The sequence below is a fragment of the Mustelus asterias genome, chromosome 2, assembly GCF_964213995.1.
Source record: "Mustelus asterias chromosome 2, sMusAst1.hap1.1, whole genome shotgun sequence".
Taxonomy (NCBI): Eukaryota; Metazoa; Chordata; class Chondrichthyes; order Carcharhiniformes; family Triakidae; genus Mustelus; species Mustelus asterias.
This window is the reverse complement of record NC_135802.1, coordinates 73,996,113-74,016,948: the sequence shown is the minus strand read 5'-3', so window position 1 is coordinate 74,016,948 and position 20,836 is coordinate 73,996,113. Positions and strand designations below refer to the sequence as shown.

Here is a 20,836-nt window from a genome sequence, read left to right as displayed (position 1 = left end):
TCGGTGTCTGCCTGGATTTCCTCTGGGTGCTCTGGTTTCCTCCCACAATCCAAAAATGTGTGGATTAGATGGATTGGCCATGGTAAAATGCCCTTTAGTGTCAGAGGGATTAGTTAGACGATCAGCCATGATCATGATAAATGGCGCAGCAGGCTCGAAGGGCCAAATGGCCTCCTCCTATCTTCTATGTTTCTATGCAGAGTAAATACATTGGGTTATGGGATAAGGCCCAAGTGGAATTGTTGTCACTGCAGGCTCGATGGGCCAAATGGTCCCCTTCTGCACTGTAGGAATTCTATGGACAGCTACAGAACAGAGTCACAGAAGTCTGCTGATGAACTTTTAACAAAAGAGAAAACATTTATTAAATAAGGTGAACTATGTTACACTACTCCTTCCCCCACAACAATACCTTTACAGATTTGTAAGGATGACACAAGTTACAAAATCTATATTATACTGTGACGCTACTGTGCCTGATTAGATGTTCTTTTATTGCTGCTTAAATGATTTAAATGGGGTTTTGTTTATTTATTTTTTTAATCAGGCCTAATGCATTTTCTGGGAGTTTACGACATTTTAAAGTGTTGTGGGAAGATTGATTGACAGGTTAGGTGGGACAGTTATTTTAAGTTCACTTTCAGTGCTGGCTATTTAGAAGGTGTTTGGACTTCAGGCTGGATGCAGAGTTCTCTCTCTCTCTCCCTGATGTTTTGGGAAGCTGTTCTGGCTTCAAGCTTGTCTGTGTGTGTCAAGAAAGCGGCAGAATCCAACAACAAAACCTGAGCATTCTTATTTTCTATGCTAAACCTGGGACAGGTGTATGTTTGGAAGGAGGTTTGTTGTGTTGGAACAGTGCATTTAATTGTTAAGGTTTATACAACATCATTATTTTTTTTCTTGTTTGTAATTGATAAAAGTTATTGCCAATTTTCTTTCTAGGCGTTAACTGTATTCCTAAATAAACTTTGTTTGATAAAAGCTCCCTACTGGGTCATTTGAATCATATCCGAAATGAAACATTTTGTGCTTATCTTAGCCAAATTCAAAGTGCAAAACTTATGGTCTAGGCTGACTTTACAAAATACCTTAGAGTTTCTGACGTGGATTATAACAATACACTCATGTTCACAGTAAGCATTACAGTTCACATACTAATAGGCGACGTAGTCAGACACACCACATTCTAAAACCAAGTCACATGTGCGACCCAAAGCAACTTCTATGGATCCAAACTGACAGGATGAGGCATTGCACCCCCTCCCGGGCTTGATCTAACGCTTCATCTTAGCCAAAAGGCCAAAATGGCTTTAGAGAATTGCATCAGGTAAAGCCTCAGTTTAACCTCATTGACTACCTGATCCTTTACTCTACCCTAGCTTAGAGAAACCACGATCGTAGGCGTCAGCACACCCCCACGCAATGGGCTAGTCCTGTCCGCTGCCTGATCGTGGCTTCAGAGTCTAGAACCAGAGAGCATAATCTCAGAGTATGGCGTCACCCATTTAAGACAGAGATGAGGAGAAATTTCTTCTCTTGGGATAGTGAATCTGTGGAATTCTTTACTGCAGAGCTGTGGAAGATGGGTCATCAATTAGGTTCAACGCTGAGTCAGACAGATTTTAAATCAGTAAGGGTATCAAGGGCCATGGGAATAAGACAGGAAAGTGGAGTTGAGGATAATCACGTATCAGTCAAGCTGTCATTGAATGGCGGAGCAGACTCAATGGGCCAATGGCCTAATTCTGCTCCTATGTCTTGTGGTCCTATGGCTTAGTGCCATTTCCCTGCCTTTTCCCCATAATCCTACATATTGTTTCTATTTAAATAATCATCCAACACCTTCTTGAATGCCTCAATTGAACCCACTTCCAGGCAAAGCATTCTTGACCCAAACCACTGTCAAGTTTTTTCAGACATCACATTTGTTCATTTTGCAAATCACCTTAAATTTGTGCCCGCGCGTTCATAATACTTTTACAAGGAAAACAGTTTCTCCCTATCTACTCTGTTCAGCCCCTCATGATTTTGAATATCTCTATCAAATCTCCTCTCAATCGTCTTCTCTCCAAGGAGAATAGTCCCAATCTATCCTCATACTGAAGTTTCTCAACCCTGGAACCATTCTTGTAAACCTCTTTTGCATGCTCTACAAAACATTCACATCCTTCCTATAGAGTGGTGCTCAGAACTGGTACATAGTGTTCCAGCTGAGGTCTAACGAGCATCTTGTACAAGTCCAGTATAACCTACTTGCTCTTAGTGCAGAAGGAGGCAAATTGATCCATCAGGTCTTCTTCAACTCTCCAAAAGGGCATCATTCACAGAATCATCCCCCCACCCCACCCAGCAGCTCCGTACATTTATATTGCTAATCCACCTAGCCTACATGTCTTTGGAGACTAAGAGACAATTTAGCATGGCTAATTCAGCTAGCCTGCACATCTTTGGACTGTGAAAGGAAACCAGAGCAGCGGATAAAACCCAAGCTGACCCGGGTAGAACGTGCAAACTCCACACAGTCACCCAAGATCATAATTAAATCTTGTACTCTACGTCCCTATTAATAAAGCCCAGAATACCATGTTTTATTAACTGCTCTCTCTACGTGTCTTGTCACCATGTACGTATATACCCAGGTCTCTCTGCTCCCGTAACTCTTAGAACTTTACACATTGTTTTATATTGCCTCTCCATGTTTTTCCCACCTAAAGGCATCAACTCACACTTTCTGCATCAAACTTCATCTGCCACCTATCTGCCCTCTCCACCAACTTCGCTATGTCCTTTTGAATTTCTACACTGTCCTTTTCATGGTTTAGAATACTTCCAAGTCTATCATCCACAAACTTTGAAACTGTCCTCTTCACACCAAGATTTAGGTCATTAGGGAAGAGTCCTAATACTGGCTCCCAGATAAACATCACTACAATCCTTCCTCCAGCCAAAAACATATCCGTTGACCATTACTCTGTGCTTCCTATCATTCAGCTAATTTTGTATCCACCTTGCTACTTTCTCAATTATTCCTTGAGATATGAATTTATCTGCTTCCTCCCAAACTACACTGGGAAATTACATTAGGGGATAGGTCAGTAGAGATGCACTGACAGACATTTAAGGAGACATTTCAGAATATTCAGAAAAGGTACATTTCAGTGAGAAAAGGAAGATTCTAAAGGAAGGGTATACCACCCGTGGCTAACTAAGGAAGTTAAAGATAGTACCAAATTGAAAAAAAAAAGTTTAATTCTGCAAATGAGTGGCAAATCGGAAGGTTGGATAGAATTTAAAGAATGGCATAGAATAACTAAAATATTAATGAGGGAGGGAGAAATTAGAGTACGAGAGAAAAATCCTAGAGATATAAAAATAGGAAGAGTTTCTTCAGGTAGTTGAGGAAAAAAAGAAAATGTACATTGGCCCACCAGAGTGAATCTGGAGAATTAATAATGGAAAAGGAGGGAATGGCAGATGAATTGAACAGATACTTTATAAATCGGTCGTCACTGGGGAGGACAAACATAACATCGCAGAAATAAACATAAATCAGGTGAAAGAGAGGAATTTATAGCAATTCCATTCACTAGGGAAAGGATACAAAGAGAACAAAGAACAAAAAGAACAAAGAACAATACAGCACAGGAACAGGCCCTTCGGCCCTCCAAGCCCGCGCCGCTCCCCGGTCCAGGATTGAATCCTGAATCCAGGATCCCCGCCCAATTTTCCAGCCTATCTACATACCAATATCCTATCCACCGAGCTGTCCCTCACAGCTACGATGCTTTGTTCATTACAACCTATTAACTCACCCCCACCCCCCTATTCCAGACCATGTGATCCCCAGGGAGAGGCGAAAACCCAGAGTGAAAAACCCCAGGGCCAATATGGGGAAAAAAAAAAATCTGGGAAATTCCTCTCCGACCCCCTGAGGCGATCGAAACGAGTCCAGGAGATCACAATGGCCCTGATCGGAAAATGCTTCCCAACCCTAGTCATTTCCACTTCCATGAACACCATATGAATTCCCTGCCCCCGAGACAGGTTCCCAACTATCCGCAGTCTCGCTCTGTACTGGCACCAGCAAGATGATCATAGAATGAAGCCTTGAAACGAGAAACAAGGAACAATTAGCCCGCGCCGCTCCCTGGTCCAAACTAGACCACTCTTTTGTATCCCTCCATTCCCACTCCGGTCATATAGCTGTCTAGATAAGTCTTAAACGTTCCCAGTGTGTCCGCCTCCACCACCTTGCCCGGCAACACATTCCAGGCCCCCACGACCCTCTGTGTGAAATATGTCCTTCTGATATCTGTGTTAAACCTCCCCCACTTCAAAGAACAAAGAACAAAGAACAGTACAGCACAGGAAACAGGCCTTCGGCCCTCCAAGCCTGTGCCGCTCCTTGGTCCAACTAGACCAATCGTTTGTATCCCTCCATTCCCAGGCTGCTCATGTGACTATCCAGGTAAGTCTTAAACGATGTCAGCGTGCCTGCCTCCACCACCCTACTTGGCAGCGCATTCCAGGCCCCCACCACCCTCTGTGTAAAAAAACGTCCCTCTGATGTCTGAGTTATACTTCGCCCCTCTCAGCTTGAGCCCGTGACCCCTCGTGATCGTCACCTCCGACCTGGGAAAAAGCTTCCCACTGTTCACCCTATCTATACCCTTCATAATCTTGTATACCTCTATTAGATCTCCCCTCATTCTCCGTCTTTCCAAGGAGAACAACCCCAGTCTACCCAATCTCTCCTCATAGCTAAGACCCTCCATACCAGGCAACATCCTGGTAAACCTTCTCTGCACTCTCTCCAATGCCTCCACGTCCTTCTGGTAGTGCGGCGACCAGAACTGGACGCAGTACTCCAAATGCGGCCTAACCAGCGTTCTATACAGCTGCATCATCAGACTCCAGCTTTTATACTCTATACCCCGTCCTATAAAGGCAAGCATACCATATGCCTTCTTCACCACCTTCTCCACCTGTGTTGCCACCTTCAAGGATTTGTGGACTTGCACACCTAGGTCCCTCTGTGTTTCTATACTCCTGATGACTCTGCCATTTATTGCATAACTCCTCCCTACATTATTTCTTCCAAAATGCATCACTTCGCATTTATCCGGATTAAATTCCATCTGCCACCTCTCCGCCCAATTTTCCAGCCTATCTATATCCTGCTGTATTGCCCGACAATGCTCTTCGCTATCCGCAATTCCAGCCATCTTTGTGTCATCCGCAAACTTGCTGATTACACCAGTTACACCTTCTTCCAAATCATTTATATATATCACAAATAGCAGAGGTCCCAGTACAGAGCCCTGCGGAACACCACTGGTCACAGACCTCCAGCCGGAAAAAGACCCTTCGACCACTACCCTCTGTCTCCTATGGCCAAGCCAGTTCTCCACCCATCGAGCCACTTCTCCTTGTATCCCATGAGCCTTAACCTTCTTAACCAACCTGCCAGAAGGATCAGAACTAAAAACTGACAACTCTTCAGGTTCTGATAGACTTCAAAGAACTGGCTGCTGAGATAGTAGATACACTGGTTTTAATTTTCAAAAAAATCCCTAGATTCTCGATTGAAAAAGTGAATATTCTATTCAAGAAAGGAGGGAGACAGAAAGCAGGAAACAAGGGGCAGTTAACTGAACATCTATCTGCCAGAGGGAAATTGCCGGAATCTATTATTAATGAGGTTACAGCAAGGGATATCGAAAACCTCAGTGAAATCCAGCAAAGTTAACAGTTTTGTGAAAGGGAAATCATGTCATAGACTAAATTATTGGAGTTCTAGGAGGAAGTAACAAACAATGTGGATAAAGGGAAACCTGTGGGTGTTGTGTACTTTGATTTCCAGAAGGCATGTGACAAGGGGAGGTAGTGGTATAGTGGTTTGCTACTCAACTAGTAATCCAGAGACCCAGGGTAATGCTCTGGGGTTGAACCACACCACAGCAGATGTCAGAATTTAAGCTCAATAAAACATCTGGAATTAAAAATCTAATGACAGCCATGAAACCATTGTCGTAAAAACCCATTTGGTTCAAGGAAACTTGCTGTCCTTGTTTGATGTACATGTGACTCCAGACCCACTGCGGTTGTCTGTCAAACACAGCAGAGGTGGCGGCACAGTGGTATACAGTCCTCAACATCGATTCTGGATCTCACAAAATCTCATGGCCTCAGGTTAAACATGGGCAAAGAAACCTCCTACTGATTACCACATATCAAATTCATTAGCTGAGGGGGAATGGTATGAATTGTCACATGTATTAACATACAGTGAAAAGTACTGATTCTTGCGTGCTATACAGACAAAACATACTGTTCATAGAAAAGAAAACGAGAGAGTGCAGAACGTAGAATTACAGTCATAACGTAGGGTGTAGAGAAAGATCAACTTAGTGCAAGGCAAGTCCATACTTGAGTCAGTTGGTACGTGGTCTCAGACTTTTGTATCTTTTTCCCAACGGAAGAAGGTGGAAGAGAGAATGTCCGGGGTGCATGGGGTCCTTAATTATGCTCGCTGCTTTGCCGAGGCAGCGGGAAATGTAGACAAAGTCAATGGACGGGAGGCTGGTTTGCGTGATGGATTGGGCTACATTCACGACCTTTTGTAGTTCCTTGCGGTCTTGGGCAGTGCAGGAACCATACCAAGCCATGATGCAACCAGAAAGAATGCTTTCTATGGTGCATCTGTAAAAGTTGGAGAGAGTCGTAGCTGACATGCCAAATTTCCTTAGTCTTGTGAGAAAGTAGAGGCGTTGGTGGGCTTTCTTAACTATAGTGTCAGCATGGGGGGACCAGGACAGGTTGTTGGTGATCTGGACACCTAAAAACTTGAAGCTCTTGACCCTTTCTACTTTGTCCCCGTTGATATAGACCGGGTATGTTCTCCTTCAGGCTTCCTGAAGTCGATGACAATCTCCTTCATTTTGTTGACATTGAGGGAGAGATTATTGTTGCCGCACCAGTTCACCAGATTCTCTATCTCATTCCTGTACTCTGTCTCGTCATTGTTTGAGATCCGACCCATTACGGTGGTGTTGTCAGCAAACTTGAAAATCAACTTGGAGGGGAATTTGGCCGCAGACATAAGTGTATAAGGAGTATAGTAGGGGGCTGAGAATACAGCCTTGTGGGGCACCAGTGTTGAGGATGATAGTGGAGGAAGTGTTGCTACCTATCCTTACTGATTGTGGTCTGAGAGTTAGGAAGTTCAGGATCCAGTCGCAGAGGGAGGTGCCGAGGCCCAGGCCACGGAGTTTGGAGATGAGTTTCATGGGAATAATGGTGTTGAAGGCTAAGCTGTAGTCAATAAATAGGAGTCTGACATAGGTGTCTTTGTTATCTAGGTGTTCCAGGGTTGAGAGCAGGGCCAGGGAGATGGCATCTGCTGCGGTGGTAGGCAAACTGTAGTGGATCCAGGTGGTCCGGGAGGCTGGAATTGATTTGTGCCATGACTAACCTTTCGAAGCACTTCGTAATGATGGATGTCAGAGCCACTGGCCGATAGTCATTAAGGCATGCTGCTTGGTTCTTCTTAGGCACCGGGATGATGGTTGTCTTCTTGAAGCAGATAGAGACCTCAGATTGTTATAAAGAGAGGTTGAAGAGGTCTGTGAATACGTCCGCCAGCTGATATGCGCAGGATCTGAGTGCACGTCTGGGTACCCCATCCAGGCCAGTCACTTTCCATGGGTTGACCTTCAAGGAATCAGTATTCCTCCATGTTTAGCACCACTTGGAGGAAGCATTGAGGGTTGCAAGGGCACAGAATGTACTCTAGGCAACCCTACATTGTGATATGTGGCACCACCACCATGTTAAATGGGATAGGCTATAAAACACATCTAGCAATTCATGACCGGGCATCAGTGAGGTGCTGTGGGCCATCAGCAGCAGCAAATTACATTCAACCACAATCTGCAACCTCATGGCCTGGCATATCCCTCCAATTACCACCAAGCCGTGGGATTAAGCCACTGGTTCAAAGAAGAGTGTAGGAATGCATGCCAGAAAAACAACAGGCGTACCTAAAAATGAGGTGTCAACCTAGTGAAGCAATAACACTGGACTTCTTGCATGTAAAACAGCAGAAGCAGCAAGTAATTGACAGAGCTAAGCAATCCCACAACCAAAGGATCAGATCTAGGTTCTGCAGTCCTGCCACATCCAGCCATCAATGGGGGTGGACAATTAAACTCACTGGAGAAGGTGGCTGAATAAATACTCCCATGCTCAATGATAGAGGAGCCCAGCACATCAGTGCAGAAGATAAGGCTGAAGCATTTGCAACGATCTTCAGCCAGAAATGCCAAGTGGTGACGATCCATCTCAGCCTTCTCTGGCGGTCCCCAGCATCACAGATGTCAATCCTCAGCCAATTTGATTCACTCCAAGAAAAAGCTGAAGGCACTAGATAATGCAAAGGCTATTGGCCCTGACAATAGTCCTGAAGATTTGTGCTCCAGAATTTGCCATGTCGCCAGTCAATCTGTTCCAGTACAGCTACAACACTGGCATCTACCAGCAATGTGGAAAATTGCCCAGGTATGTCGTGTACGCGAGAAACAGGTAAAATCCAACACAGCCAATTACCGCCTATTCAGTCTTCTCTTGATCAACAGTAAAGCGATGAATGTGTTTATCAACAGTGCTATCAAGCAGCACTTACTCAGCAATAACCTGCTCACGAATGCTCAGTTTGGCTTCTGCCCAGGTCACTCAGCTCCTGATCTCATTACAGCCTTGATCAAACATGGACATAGTTGAATGCCTGAGGTGAGGCGAGTGTGGCTGTCCTTGACACCAAGGCATTAAGGAGCCCGAGCAAAACTGAATTCAATGGGATTCGGGGAATCCCACCGCGGGAGTCATACCTGGCACATAATACTGATGGTTGTGGTGGTTGGAGGTCAATCATCTCAGCTCCAGGACATCACTGCAAGAGTTCAACAAGGTAGTGTCCTAGGCGCAACCATCTTCAGCTGCTTCATCAATGATCTTCCTTCCATCATAAGGTCAGAAGTGGGAATGTTTGCTAATGACTGCACAATGTTCAGTAACATGCACAACTCCTCAGATACAGAAGCAGTCCAGGTCCAAATGCAGCAAGACCTGGACAATATCCAGACTTGGGCTGACAAGTGGCAAACAACATTTATGCCACACAAATGCCAGGCAATGACTATCTCCAACAAGAGAGGGTTTAACCATTGCCCTTTGACATCCAATGGCATTACCATTGTGGAGTCCCCCATGATCAACAACATTCTGGGGGTTACCATTGACCAGAAACTGACCTGGACAAGCCATATAAACACTGGGGCGACAAGAGCAGATCAAAGGCTAGGAATCCTATAACGACCAACTCACCTCCTGATTCCACAAAGCCTGTCCACCATCTACAAGGCACAAGTCAGGAATGCAGTGCAATACTCTCCACTTGCCTCGAAGAGTGCAGCTCCAACAACGCTCAACACTATCCAGGACAAAGCAGTCTTGCTTGATTGCTACCCCTTCCACAAATATTCAATCCCACCACCACTGACAAAGTGAATCATAGAATCCCTACAGTGCAGAAGAGGCCATTTGGTCCATTGAGTCTGCACCAACCACAATCTCACCTAGGCCCTATTCCCATAACCCCACATATTTACCCTGCTAATCCCCTGACACCGATCTTTGGGATTGACGGGGAGATATGCTCATCTTCTGAGGAAAGGTTGGCACTTACACTTTTGCACTTACAAGAATGAGAGGTGATCTTACTGAATCACATGTGATCCTGAGGGGTCTTGACAGGATAGATGCTGAAAGGACATTTCTCCTTGTGAGGGAGACTAGAACTAGGAGACACTGTTGAAAAATAAGGGGTCTCTCATTTAAAACAACGATGAGAATTTTTTTTCTTTCTCAGAGGATCTCCTTCAAATTCCCCTCAGAGATCAGTAGAGGCAGGGTTACTGAATATTTTTAAGGCCAAGGTAGATACATTCTTGACTAACAAGGGAGTCAAAGGTTATCAGAGAAGGCTCAATGGAGGAGTGGAGGTCACAATCAGGTTAGCCATGCTCTTATTGTCTGGCAGTACAGGCTCAAGATGCCAAATAGCCAACTGCTGTTGCTAACACGTGAATTTAAGCTCATATACACAAAAGTTGAGAATTTCAAAGTCACCAAATGTCTGGTGATTTGTTTCTGTTCTAATGATCTACAATACAATTCTCTATTCCCATAGAACGATTAGATGCAGATATGTTTGGCACATTAAACATATCATGATCAATTCATGAGCATCGTGGTATCGGTATGTAAATAATCATGCTCATCTCCTTACCCAAAGGCCAATTTTATCCCCTGCCCCTAAAAATCAAAAAATGTTGAAGACAGCAATTTAAGCACGAACCACATTAATTACTGTTACAAGTTCTTTTCACTTTCGAATGAAACAAAAAGCTTTCATTAATCACATTTAAAGCTGACACTTTAAATGGTTGGACTTTAGCTGCCGAAAGGCCCAAGAAAAGCTGAACACAAGTTTTCAACTTTGAGTTCTTTTCACTTTATCCTTTCACTTCTGTAACAATATAACGTTAACAGTTAGTGCCCGAAATAAAGTAATCAAGTCGCTCGTTTACCCCCCTGTAGCCGGGCTCCAGGTATTAATTAAAACACTACATTATATTTACCAACAAATTAAATGTTGTCGAACTCCTCGTTCCAAACCGCCCGCCCGCCACGCGCTGCATTCTGGAACTTGTAGTCTCAGCGCGCAGGCGCCGCCCTCAAACAGTGGATGACGCAGCCGCACTAAAGACTACACCTCCCGACATACAGTGCGGCAGCACAGGAAGTGTTGCGCGTTGGTTTTCCCCTCCCTCAAGCCGCGGCTTCTGGTTCCGGGGGCGCTCTGCGGTGGAAGTGAAGCGGAGAGGCAGAGACACTCGGAGAAGGGGGGAAGCGGTGTGAAGCCTGGCCCAGCCCACCCACAGACACCAATACCATGAAATCTACAGCCCCTCTGCTGCACTCCTCTTACTCCATCAGACACATCCTCCTGCTGCTGGTGAGTCCCGCATTCCTTTAGTGACTTTCGGTTCATTCTCCAGACCCCCTTGTGCGAAGCCTCGGCCTAAAGCCGGTCGGAGGCGGAGGGGAGCTCGAACCATCCTCCCCTCCCCCCCCGCCAGCGAAAGCCGGGTGATGGATGAGTGTCGAGTGTACTGAGGCCCTGAGCCTACCTCTGGCCTTGGAGCCTGCGCTGCCCGGCGCCCAGGCCGCCAGCCCGGAGGCCCCGGGGATGAAAGGGGGTCACCTCGCCGCTGGGCTTTTGACTGGGACATTAATGGAATTAAAATAAAATGTAGACTCGGTGACCGCCGTTCATCATCTCGGTAAATAAACCCTGACCACCGTCAACTACTGTCTCTCCCACTCCCTTCATCAGCCGGGCTGATCTCCCGGATCTGTCCCCAGTGTGTGTGTGTCCGCCTTTCATAGGCTGAGAGTTCAATCCAGGCACCCGGAAATGGAGAGTGTTAGATTGCTCTCTGCTCCATCAATAGAAAAGCTAGACACCCTGCCCTGATCTTATTGCAGTTGCATGAATTGGTGTAGCGCCTTTTATCGAAGCAAGCAAAAGAGGGGGAAAATGAATACGGAACTAAGGAAAGAAATATTGGAGGCAGGAGTGTAAGTTTGGCCAAATAATGTTTTGATATATTTGAAGGAGGAGAAAGAATTGGAAAAATGGAGCATATTGGGAAGTGAATGCTCAGAGTCGTCGGGGGGGGGGGGGGGGCTCAGGTAGTGGTGCGTCTGTTTGTACAAGAGGCTACAGATGGGGGGGAATTGAGGTTTCAAGCAGGGCTGGGTGAGATCACCGAGATAAGAGGCAAGACTACCAACAGATTTAAACACCAGGGGTGAGAATTTTAAACCCGAGGTGTTGGAAGCCGGGAAGTCCGTGTTGGTTAACAAGGGTGGGGTGATTGGTGAGCAGGATGGGATGTGACCAGCAGAGTTTTGCGATCTGGAACTTATGGTGGAGAAGTCGAACATGGAATAATTGAGTGTGGAGGAAACAACGATTAAATGTTTCAGTGGCATGTAGTCCGAGACGGGACTATAAACAGACAATCATAGAGGTGAAAAAAACCCTTTGTTTTGGACAGGCGGAAGCTTAACTGCAGATTAAAGGGTACAGAGAGATTGTAAATCTGAAACAATGGGCAAAAAGATGGATGGAATCCACAGCAGGGATGTAGAGTTTCTGACAGGATAGAAGATGATGGTTTTAAATAGATACAGCAAACTAGGTATCGCAAAAAAACAATCAGAACTTGTCGTTCTGAAGACCAGAATCTAGTTCAGCTTTTCCAGTACAGCTTTAATAACCAAAAACAGGAAAGGCTGGAAAATCTCATCAGGTCTGACAGCATCTGTGGGGAGAGAATAGAGCCAAAATTTTGAGTCTAGATGACCCTTCTGAGCGCTTCTGACCCATCAGAGCTCTGACAAAGGGTCATCTAGACTTGAAACATTGGCTCTATTCTCTCCCCACAGATGCTGTCAGACCTGAGATTTTCCAGCAGTTTCTGTTTTAGATTCCAGCATCCGCAGTATTTTGCTTTTATATTATTACAGCTTTAGTAACTACATCTATCATACAATGTAAAAAAAATTCCCAGGTATGTCCTCTCCACAAAATTCAGTAGAGTCTGGACAATTACCACTCCATTTTTCAATTAGCAATAGCATCAAACTGGAAGGAATTGTCAACAATGCTGCAAAATGGTGCTTGTTCATGAATAACCTGCTTTCACTCTTGGATTCTGCCAGAACCAGTTGGCCCCAGACATCTTTGCAGCCTATATCCAAACATGGGCATAAGCTGAATTCTACAGGTGATGTTAGAATGGCTACCCCTGACATGAAGGGAGCATTTAACAGAGAGCCCATTGAGCATTAGAAAAGCTGACATAGAATCCCTACAGTGTAGGAGGTGGCCATTTGGCCCATCAAGCCTGCACGGACAACAATCCCACCCAGGTCCTGTCCCCATAACACCAAGTATTTATCCTGCTAGTCCCCCTGACACTAAGGGGCAATTTAGCATGGCCAGTCAACCTAACCTGCACATTTTTAGACTGTGGGAGGAAACTGGAGCACCTAGAGGAAACCCATGCAGACACTGGGAAAACATGCAAACGCCACACAGACAGTCACCCGAGGCCAGAATCAAACCCAGGTCCCTAGAGCTGTGAGACTGCTATGCTAACTACTGTGCTGCCATGCTGCCCGCACATGATTGGGAACACAGAATTGGGAACTGGCTGGATTTATACCTGGCACAAAGGTCATCATCTCAAACTCAGTATCACTTCAGTAATTTCTCCCAGCAATATCCAAGGTCAAGCTGCCACCAGTTGCTTAATCAGGGACCTTGCCTCCATCACAGCTGTGCCACAAGTGCGAGGCAATGTCTATCTCCAACAAAAGAGAACCTAATAGTCTTCCTTTGACACTCATTGGCAGTAGCATCACCAAGACTCGTGCCATTAACCCCTTGAAGGGGTGGCAATTGTCACATTGACCAAAATCTCATCTGACCCAGTTACATAAATGTTGTGGCTATTAGTATGTATGACACTGGATATTCTACACCGAGTGGCTCACCAAAACCTCAACACCATCTGGAAGGCACAAATCAAGTGTCTTGAAACATTCTCCACTTGCCTCGATGAGTGCACTATGGCTGTCCACTAAGGCTTCTTTCAGAGCATCTCCCAAACACTCAACTTAGCAGGAGATGGGCAACAGGAACATGAGGATGTCATTTTCTTAAGTTCATCTACAACATGCTGACTTGAACTTTATTTGTTTCTTTCATTGTTCCTTGGTCAACAACTTTGAACACCACACCATTGTGGCATTGTGAGAGCACCTTCAAGAAGGCAATCCGCCACCACATTCTCATGGGTATTAAAGGAAGATTGACAAATAGTGCTGGTCTGGCAAATGACACCCAAATCCCAAGAATGAATTTAAAAATAATTAACTCATTCAAGACTGGATGTCAGACAAGCAATCTATCAAGAAAGATAGAGCAGTAGAACCGTGGGGTTGTCTGTTCATTTGGAAGATTGCCCCATCTCTGTGGATTGGCAGAATGAGGAAGAGGACATGAATATTTCTCAAAGATTCCGGGATAATGTTATTTCGGATGTTTTCATTAAACAGATGATTACCCAGACATTGGAAAGGGAGGACTTAAGAATTGAGGGTTTTTTTAAATAAGGCAAATGGAGAAAAGACAAGGTCTATCAATTAGTTGGTCAGTAGCCAGAAGGAATAAATTTACAATCATACAATGAGCACATCAGTGTTTAGGATAAATTTTATGTAAAGTACATGAAATGGTGTTGGAAGAGAATCTATAATGGCTTTTAACGGACTATTTAAAAAAAATCATCACCAGGGATAAGGTTCCGAGTGGATTGTTCTTTCAGAGTTGACCTAATGGTTGTATGGATTCTTTCAGTGCTCCACAGATCTGAGATTCTGATTTCAAAGGCATTGTATAGTGTGGATAGGTTTTCAAACACTAAGTGAACATCTTTATCCTAAATCATGGTGAGTTAAGATCACACCTCAACCACATTATTTTTGGACTTAAGTATTTCACATGTTAGAAATACTTTAAAAATCTTGAATAGTTATGAGAGATTATGCATACTGCTCTTAACAAGATTGTTCTAAATCTGATTTTCCAATGGAAGCCTTTGATCATTAAACACTCACCTTCATATTCATGTACTTGAGATGATGTGTCACAGTAACCAAATGACTGGAGCTAAGTTGCTTATGAGTGACTACAGACCAGTACTAACTAACTACATTAATGCTTCATACGCAGCCAACAGGATACTCTAGAACTTGTTCAAAAGTCTTTGTTGTAAATAGGACATGGAGCCAAGTTGTGGGATCGAATGACATACTCATGTTCCTATGGTGCTTTTGGTGACAAGTTGGCGATCATTGCAGTCCTGTAAAATGTTACAATATTGCTGGTAATATAACTAATGAAACCCCTCCTCGGGGGGTCAGAAATTCAAGGACTAATGTTCAAACTCACTTGCTTTTGCCAAAAGAGATTTTTTGGTGCTCTGCATAGCAATTGATACCTGGAATGAATGGGTTGGCTTTTGAGGAAAAGTTCAACATAGCCACAACATTTATGTGACTTGCTCAATGTGACAATTGCCACTCCATCAAGGGGTTAATAGTGAGGGTCTTGGTGATGCAACTGTCAATGAGTGGGCGGCACGGTAGCACAGTGGTTAGCACTGCTGCTTCACAGCTCCAGGGACTCGGGTTCGATTCCCGGCTTGGGTCACTGTGTGGAGTTTGCACATTATCCCTGTGTCTGTGGAGGTTTCCTCCGGGTGCTCCAGTTTCCTCCCACAGTCCAAAGATGTGCGGGCTAGGTTGATTGGCCATGCTAAATTACCCCTTAGTGTCCCGAGATGCATAGTTTAGAGGGATTAGCGGGTAAATATGTAGGATTATGGGGATAGGGCTTGCGTGGGATTGTGGTCGGTGCAGACTCGATGGGCTGAATGGCCTCTTTCTGCACTGTAGGGTCTCTATGATTCTATGAGTGTCAAAGGAAGATGGTTCTCAGGTATCAATCTAGTAAACCTCCTCTGAGCTGTTTTCAATGCATTTTGATCCTTCCTTAAATAAGGAGATCAAAACTGCACAGTATTCAAGATGTGATCTCACCGATGTTCTGTACAGTTGAAACGTACCACCCTTATTTTATGTTTATTTTATGTGGCCATTCATTGATAGCTGCTCATTCATGGTTTACACTTCTGATTTGGAGCGGGGGGGGGGGGGAAACTGAATTAATGTAAGTGAAGAATTAAAACCAGAAATGCCATAAAACCACAGGTCATCCAGCATCTGGATTGACCAAAATCATTGTTTTAGGTATGTAGCTTTTAATAGCTTAAACAGATATTCAGATAAGTAAAATTGGAACAGAGAAAGAAGAGGAGGGAAAGTAAATAACTAAGTCCACCATTACCTACATGGAGTTAGTGTGTTATATGACTGGAAAATTGATTAAAAAATGGGTGAAAAGCACAGGAAAGAGGGAGAAATTGAAGATTGCAGATGCAGCAGAAATGAGATTAAAATGAAAAATGTAAGCCAAGCGTAGTGAATTCAGAAGAGAATAAAAATAGGTCCGTACTAAACTCTGGTCTGATTGGGTCTCCACAAAGTCCGAACTATTTCCACTGCTTCTTTTACCCTTAATTGGTTTCCGGTCCTCCCAATATGTCCAATTAAAATTCCTCGTCCACATATATCAATCTCTATATGGCCTAACCCTTCTTTATCTCTATCTTCTGATTGCTCTGCAACTCTCCGAGACATCTCCTTTCCTCTACCTCTGCTTTTCATCTCGTCACTGGTAGGCATGCCTTCGACTGGTAAAACCCCGTGATTTGGATTTTTCTTCCAAACGCTCTCCATCTATTCCCCTCTTCTTTTAAAAGTGCTCATTAAAACCCACCATCTGTGACTCAAATCTTGGGTTCCCTCTGAAATCCCCTCTGGGACGATATCCATGTTTATTTCATAATGCCTGTATGAAGCATCTTGGGGTGCTTTCTATGTTAAAGGTACTATATAAATACAAATTGATCCCTATACTCAGGTTCCCTTTTTAAAATTCATTTACAGGATATGGGTGTCACTGGCTAGGCCAGCGTTTATTGCCCATCCCTAATTGTTCTTGAGAAGATGGTAGTGAGTTCCTTCTTGAGCCGCTGCAGTCCATGTGGTGTAGGTACATCCACAGTGCTGTGAGGGAGGTAGCTCCAAGATTTTACGCCAGCGACAGTGAAGGAACAGCAATATTATTTCTAAGTCAGGATGGTGAGAGACTTGGTAGTGTTCCCATATGCCTGCTGTCTTTATTATTTTTCTTGATGGTACCAGTCGTGTATCTGCTGCTCTTGTCCTTCTAGATTATAGTGGTCGTGGGTTTGGAAAGTGCTGCCCAGGAATCTTGGTGAGTTCTTGCAGAGGGTAGAATCATAGAATCCCTACAGTGCAGAAGGAGGCCATTCGGCCCATCGAGTCTGCACCGACCACAATCCCACCCAGGCCCTACCCCCACATATTTACCCGCTAATCCCTCTAATCTACACATCTCAGGACTCTAAGGGGCAATTTTTAACCTGGCCAATCAACCTAACCCGCACATCTTTGGACTGTGGGAGGAAACCGGAACACCCGGAGGAAACCCATGCAGACACGAGGAGAATGTGCAAACTCCACACAGACAGTGACCCAAGCCGGGAATCGAACCCAGGTCCCTGGAGCTGTGAAGCAGCAGTACTAACCATTGTGCTACCGTGCCGCCCTGCTTCCTCTGTAGTTTGGTGGTGAAGGGAGTGAATGTTTGTGGAAGAGGTGCCAACTAAACGGGCTGCTTTGTCTTGGATGGTGCCGAGCTTCATGTGTTGTTGGAGCTGCACTCTTCCAGGCAAGTGGAAAGTATTCCGCCACACTCCTGACTTGTGAATTGTAGATGGACAGACTTTGTGGGGTGTCAGGGGGTGAGTTACTCTACACAGGATTCCTGGCCTCTGATGTGCTCTTATTGCCAAAGTATTTATAAGGCTAGTCCATTTCCATTTCTAGTCAATGGTAACCTCCAAGATGTTGTTATTAGGGGATTCAATGATGGCAATTATCAAGGAGCGATGGTTAAATCTTCATTGTTGGAGGTGGTCATTGCTTGGGGCATATGTTACTTGTCTATTGTCCTGTTCTTGCTTCATTTGGATGTGGACTGCTTCAGAATCTGAAGAATCGCAAATGGTACTGAACATTGTACAATCAGCGAACACCCCACTTTTGATTTACTACTGTCACATGTATTAATATACAGTGAAAAGTATTACTTCTTGTACGCTATACAGACAAAGCACACCGTACATAGAGAAGGAAATGAGAGTGTGCAGAATGTAGTGTTACAGTCATAGCTAGGGTGTAGAGAAAGGTCAACTTAATGCAAGGTAGGTTCATTCAAAAGTCTGACAGCAGCAGGGAAGAAGCTGTTCTCGAGTCGGTTGGTACGTGACCTCAGACTTTTGTATCTTTTTCCCAATGGAAGAGAGAATGTCCGGGTGCGTGGGGTCCTTAATCATGCTGGCTGCTTTGCTGAGGCAGTGGGAAGTGTAGACAGAGTCAATGAATGGGAGGCTGGTTTGCGTGATGAATTGGGCTACATTCACGACCTTTTGTAGTTTCTTGCGGTCTTGGGCAGAGCAGGAGCCATACCAAGCTGTCATACAACCAGAAATTAATCTGATATTATGATGGAAGGAAGGTCATTGATGAAGCAGCTGAAGATGGTTGGACCTTGGAAGTTGCCTTGAGGAACTTCTGCAGTTACGACCTGGAAGTGAAATAATTGAACTCCAACAACCACAGCCATCTTCCTTTGTGCCAGGTGTGACTCCAACAAGTGGAGAGTTTTCCCCCTGATTCCAGTTTTGCTAGGGCTTCTTAATGCCATACTCAGTCAAATGCTACCTTGATGTCAAGGACAGTAACTCGACTCACTTCACCTCTGAAATTCGGTTCTTTTGCCAATGTTTGAATCAAGGCTGCAATGAGGTCAGGAGCTGAGTGACTTGGGAAAACCCAAACCAAGCATCATCGAGCAGGTTATTACTGACCATGCGTCGCTTGATTGGATGGTTAATGGCCCCTTCCATTGCTTCACTGATAAATGGGTGGTAATAGGCTGGGTTGGATTTCTCCTGTTTTACAGCAACTCTACCTTCTGCACTGGGTACAAGGACATGTATAATTGCATTATTTTTATTTTAGTAAATCTTAAAGTAATGGTACCAGTTCTAATTTAAATCTTTCCAAAATATAGGTGAGATTTACTTTGTACAAATTATTTAAACTTATCCAAAGTGTTCAACTTTCTCTTTCCATGCACAGGGAGGAGCTCAAACAGCTGTTTTGGCTGCCAAGTTTCCTACATTGCTGAAGGAACTACCCTTCAAAGTACTTAATTGGCTGTAAAATACTGAGACATCCTGAGTTATGAAAATTGTTATTAAAGGCTTGTTATGCAAAGCTTTTTTTCCACCAAAAGGAAAATAGGTTTCATTTAAGTAGTAACTTTCACAACATCAACACCTCCCAATGCACCTCAGAACCAATGAGAATATCAAGCGTATTATCTCTTGTAATGTAGAGAAACACAGGTTATTTGTAAATCGCATGATCTCACAAACACAATTAAAATAAAAATGTCCAGCAAATCTCTTAGTGCTATTCATATGGGCTCACGTTATTGAAGACGCAGGGCGAACGCCCCATTCTTCAAATAATGCCATAGGGCCTTTACTTTCAGCTGAGAAGGCATACGTAGCTACAATATAATGTCCCATCTGAAAGACAAAATCTTCAACAGTGCAGCATTCCCTCAGTAATGCATTGGAGTGTCAGCCAAGATTTGAGTCCTTCGAATATGGCATAACCCCAGAGCGTTCTAACTTAAATGAACGAGAACAAAAATTGACAACTTGATCATCTTTAAATTCAAAATAACAAAAATCCAGCGTTAATCAAATCTTTCTATTACAGGAGAATCTAATAATGTATTTTTGTATTAGAACCTGCCCCATGACACTTGATTTGTTTTTCAAAATGTATTCAAAATCAGACTGTTATGTTTATGTATTTTGAATTTTTGTTATCGTAGACCTGGACGTAGTTACTGTCAGCTATGTGAGGATAAGCAACATGAATTTGTAAAAGAAAATTCTTATTTCATTTTATGGGTGTCACTGGCTAGGCCAGCATTTATTGCCCACTGCTAATTGGCCTTGACAAACTGGAAATTGGTGCCTGTCCAATTTAATAAGTCTTTGGGGCATAAAAGACAATAACAGTATTATGAAGGAAATTGAGTAAATGCTGTGTATGTGGTTTACAAAGGTGCTTGCTAAGGTGTAACCTGGTGAGCACTTTTGATTAAGGGTGCAAGGCATTAAAGAGAATGTGACAGTTATAAGTAGCAAACTGACTAAAGGACAGATGATAGAAGGCGATGGTTCATAGACTTTATTTGGCAAAGCAATGTTTGTAATGTACTAACGCCTATCCTCATGCTCATACCATCCCAGTCATTTTATTTCTGTATATTGAAGGTGAGATTTGGATTCATACATGTACAATGGGAACAGCATGACAATTTACAGGCAACTAAAAAGACCATGTTGTTTACTGTGAAGAAGACACTGTAGATAAATTCGTAGGGGTCAATAAATATTGGATAATATTTAATGTGGAAAAACTGAGGTGATAAATTTTGCTAAGACAAATAATGGTAAAGTTAACAATCTATATAAAAAGTAAAATCATTAGCTGAATTAAATATAAGTAGTTAATAAAGACATAGTAAGATGGAAGATCAGGTGATGTCAAGGCTGCAGCATGTGGGTGATCCTGGGTGCTGGTATGGTCCAGGGCAAACAGTCTGCAGTAAGTCTTTGTCCCTCAAGGAACTTCAACTCAAATCATTGACTTGAGGGTGAGCTGCAGCCACTGCGACACGTCAGGAAGGGGAAACATTATCTGGATGTTTTGTACCAGGAGGCAGTCACACCTCTTAGCATCTTCTGATGTGATCAGACAGGAGAGTGTGACTGCGTGTGAAGCAGTAAGTAAGGGTTCCCAAGAGCCTTGGCCTTTGCTTTTATCCAACAGGCTTGCAGTT

At 43.9% G+C, this 20,836-nt stretch overlaps 2 protein-coding genes across 6 annotated transcripts in view; one reads left to right on the top strand and one right to left on the bottom strand.

Annotated features, from left to right (window-relative positions):
• Positions 1 to 10,778, bottom strand: part of invs (inversin) — a 241,063-nt gene extending 230,285 nt beyond the window's left edge. For 3 of the 5 annotated variants that reach the window (XM_078237206.1, XM_078237231.1, XM_078237221.1), the window contains exon 1: positions 10,701 to 10,770. The gene's annotated coding sequence lies outside the window, so the exon portion shown is untranslated. Of the gene's footprint in view, positions 1 to 10,700 lie in introns of all 5 variants that reach the window. The other 2 variants (XM_078237213.1, XM_078237241.1) reach the window with 1 other exon arrangement.
• A 60-nt stretch (positions 10,779 to 10,838) lies between these two features.
• The window catches only part of erp44 (endoplasmic reticulum protein 44), a 97,812-nt gene continuing 87,814 nt past the window's right edge, over positions 10,839 to 20,836 (top strand). Inside the window, exon 1 of the mRNA XM_078237328.1 lies at positions 10,839 to 11,077. Within this exon, the coding sequence (XP_078093454.1) occupies positions 11,015 to 11,077 (63 nt within the window). The 5' untranslated portion in view covers positions 10,839 to 11,014. The remainder of the gene's footprint in view (positions 11,078 to 20,836) is intronic.